Below are 2,950 nucleotides of genomic sequence, written 5' to 3'. Positions count from 1 at the left end.
GTTTAAAATATTGGGCCTTCAGAAAGATATTTTAAATTGATATGTTATTAAAAATTGGACATAAATAGTATCATTCATAAACATGATTTGGATCTATAGATACTATTTTTTGTTGGTATTTGAGGAAATTATTTATTATAAGAATGAGTATCATCAGAATCAGGAAGAGATTCTTAGTTTTCCTTAAGCATTATTAGGATTATTTCTCAGGTATTGAAAATCTCAACAAATTGGATATTTAAAAATATTCAAATATTTTATCTTAAGATCATGAGAATAAACGCCTATACTTGCAAGTCAGCTTAATTAAAATAAATGGGAAGTTTAATACCTTCCTGAATAGAATAGTTATGCTTCACTGTCTTTCTTATTCACTACATGAATAATTCTGCCTTCATAAATGTAGCAAAGAAGTAAGAAATAAAGCAAATAGAGACAGTTATATACTCTGTTCAACTTTGAAGTCAAAGAGGTTAGAATTCAATTACTATACACTCTTCCTTTGTTATATTATGCCAACTTGAAACCAGAGATTATAGTATTTAGTGAAAATCCTTTGTGGTATTTTAAGAAGTTCATCTTCATTTCCCATAATAAAGATATGATCAATGTAGAAACACAAGAATCAAATCACAAACTTAGGTTACAACTACAAAAATGTGAGGGAAAAACAATGTTTAAAAATGATAGCGAAGAATAAATTATTTTCAATACACACAATTAGGTATATACAGGATAATTTAAAACCAAATGGAATGATTGCTAATGCTGAGCTCTTAAAAATCTCCATCAAAATATACATGTTAATCCAACAGAGGGTGGTAAAAATAAGTTGTGACAGAAAAGCAGAATGCTTTCTTCTTATCCTGAAAATTTGCATCACATCTCAACAAAATATTTTAGCAAGTGTGAAAATTATGGAAAAGTTTAATTCCAAAACCATTTCTCCAAGTTACCAACAGACTTATACTCTTGATGCCTTTTTACATGATCACAAGCCAAGCATGCATGTGATTCCCAAAATCGTGGAAGATTCACAGTGAAGTCCTTCCTCCAGTTAAAGTAACTAAGGTATAACTTATTGTTTTTGTCAACTTCCTTCAGGTATCTTGCTAGCTCACTGGGAGAGTTATAATCTTCCACATGAATGAATGAATCTGCTGGAATATAATTCTCGTAGTTTTCCCTAGATGGCCCCAGCACAACAGGTACAGAGCCAGCCAGAAAAGCATTGTAGAGCTTTTCAGTGATGTAATCTTTGTGAATTGAGTTTTCAAAGGAAAGATAAAATTTGCAAGTAGATATGGTAGGAATCAAATTTTTATCATTCACATACTCTCCAAATGCTTGCCCATAGGTATGGATTTCAATGCTTTTGCTTAGTTCATTGTAATACTTGACTCTGGCATGCTCAGGGTTCCAGTTACTTACAACCCAACACACCAACTTCTCTTTGCTTGGCACTTCAAACACAAAGGGGTTTGTGCTCACCGTCAAGAAGCCATAAGGCACTTGGATATCTGAGTCACGGCGGTAAGTCAGAGTCAGGTTGAATAGGTGCTCGATACCACTCTTTTGGGGAGTGTGAGTTGGTGATTCCAAATTCATCCAAATCCATTTCTGGAATGGGGGCCTAGCCTGCTGAGGTAAATTAGTCAGATCCCAACTAATATCTCGATGATGGATCAGGACAGCATGGGATTTGTTGTAGAGGGAACGGTCAGTTGTGAGATGGCATCCTTGGATGTTGAACATTGCTTGACAGGATGTAAGATCAAAGGTCTGCCCAAATGGCCACACCCAAATCAGAATAGTAGTTTCATTAAAATAGTCAGTTTTGGTGGAGAAGAAATTTTTCATTTTCAGCACTGAGCTGGCTGACTCCATTGGGCTGAAGATCCAGCTGTTGGTGGGCTTGATGTAAATGAGCAGACAGGCCATGAAGCAGCCCAGGATAATGCAGACGATTAAAAATGGGCGGAGAATTCCTTTAGATGCTGAGGTCATAATTTTTTCCTGTGAAACAGAGAAAGTTACAGGAGTAAGTTGGGGATAGGGATGGAGAGACAATCATTAACACAATTTCAAGTAAACAGGTAGTACATCGTCATATATATTTAATTGCAAAATCAACTGCATTTTTCCATTCAGTGTTATAAACCATTGAGAGAAACAGAGCTTTCATTTAAGCCATGAAACTGATTTTAGAAAATTTCCCATAAATTCTTCTCTACAAATAATGATTCGGAATTTGTTCTAAGAGTACCAGCATATCTTCATGCCAAGTTGCATTTTTTCAGTGCCGTCCTTACCTATTATATTTTTATTTGCTTGTAGAAAATTGGCACAATGTTGACTGTCCTCACCAAAGCCATGATTAAAATTTTTAGTACATTTAAACCATATCAGATCAATGAATATTTCCCAGCTGATATATCCATTTATTTATTAGCTTATTGAGACTGTAATATAATTTTGCTTTCAGATGGAATTCAAAAGGACATAAAAACTTTTTAAAGGAAAATGTTGTGTTTTGTTTCCTGGTACAAATAAATCTTCATTGTTTACAAATGTATCAGGGTAGTCATCTGGTAAAAAATGGCATCTCTTGAGATATATATATATATATATATATATACTGGTGCAAAAGTTTGATAAATTTAAACCCCTCATTGATTTATTTTTAAATTTTTTTCTTACAATTTTCTTTGTTTACTTTTAGTAATCTGTTAGTAAGCACAGTATCTACCAGGATGCGATTACCAAAAGTCCCATTGGCATTAGAACAATATTCTCACTTGTTTGGTATTGGGGTATTAAAAAGTGTGATTTTCTTGGCATTAAAATTAGTATTATAAAAATCTAAATAAATGGATTCTTAAAAGAAAAAAAAAAGAAACCTTGAACAGAGTTATAATTCATAAAGAACAATCTTGACCTTGTAAACTTT

General features: G+C 33.3%; 1 protein-coding gene across 1 annotated transcript; it reads right to left on the bottom strand.

The window, feature by feature from the left end:
• Positions 1 to 459: 459 nt before the first annotated feature.
• Positions 460 to 2,492, bottom strand: FUT9 (fucosyltransferase 9). Its single transcript, XM_003404336.3, has one exon. The coding sequence runs from the start codon at positions 2,005 to 2,007 to the stop codon at positions 928 to 930; it is 1,080 nt and encodes a 359-aa protein (XP_003404384.1). The 5' UTR covers positions 2,008 to 2,492; the 3' UTR covers positions 460 to 927.
• Between the last annotated feature and the right edge of the window lie 458 nt (positions 2,493 to 2,950).

Source organism: Loxodonta africana, chromosome 1, assembly GCF_030014295.1.
Source record: "Loxodonta africana isolate mLoxAfr1 chromosome 1, mLoxAfr1.hap2, whole genome shotgun sequence".
Classification (NCBI taxonomy): Eukaryota; Metazoa; Chordata; class Mammalia; order Proboscidea; family Elephantidae; genus Loxodonta; species Loxodonta africana.
Note: the sequence above shows the minus strand (reverse complement) of the source record. Positions and strands in the feature narration are given on the sequence as shown.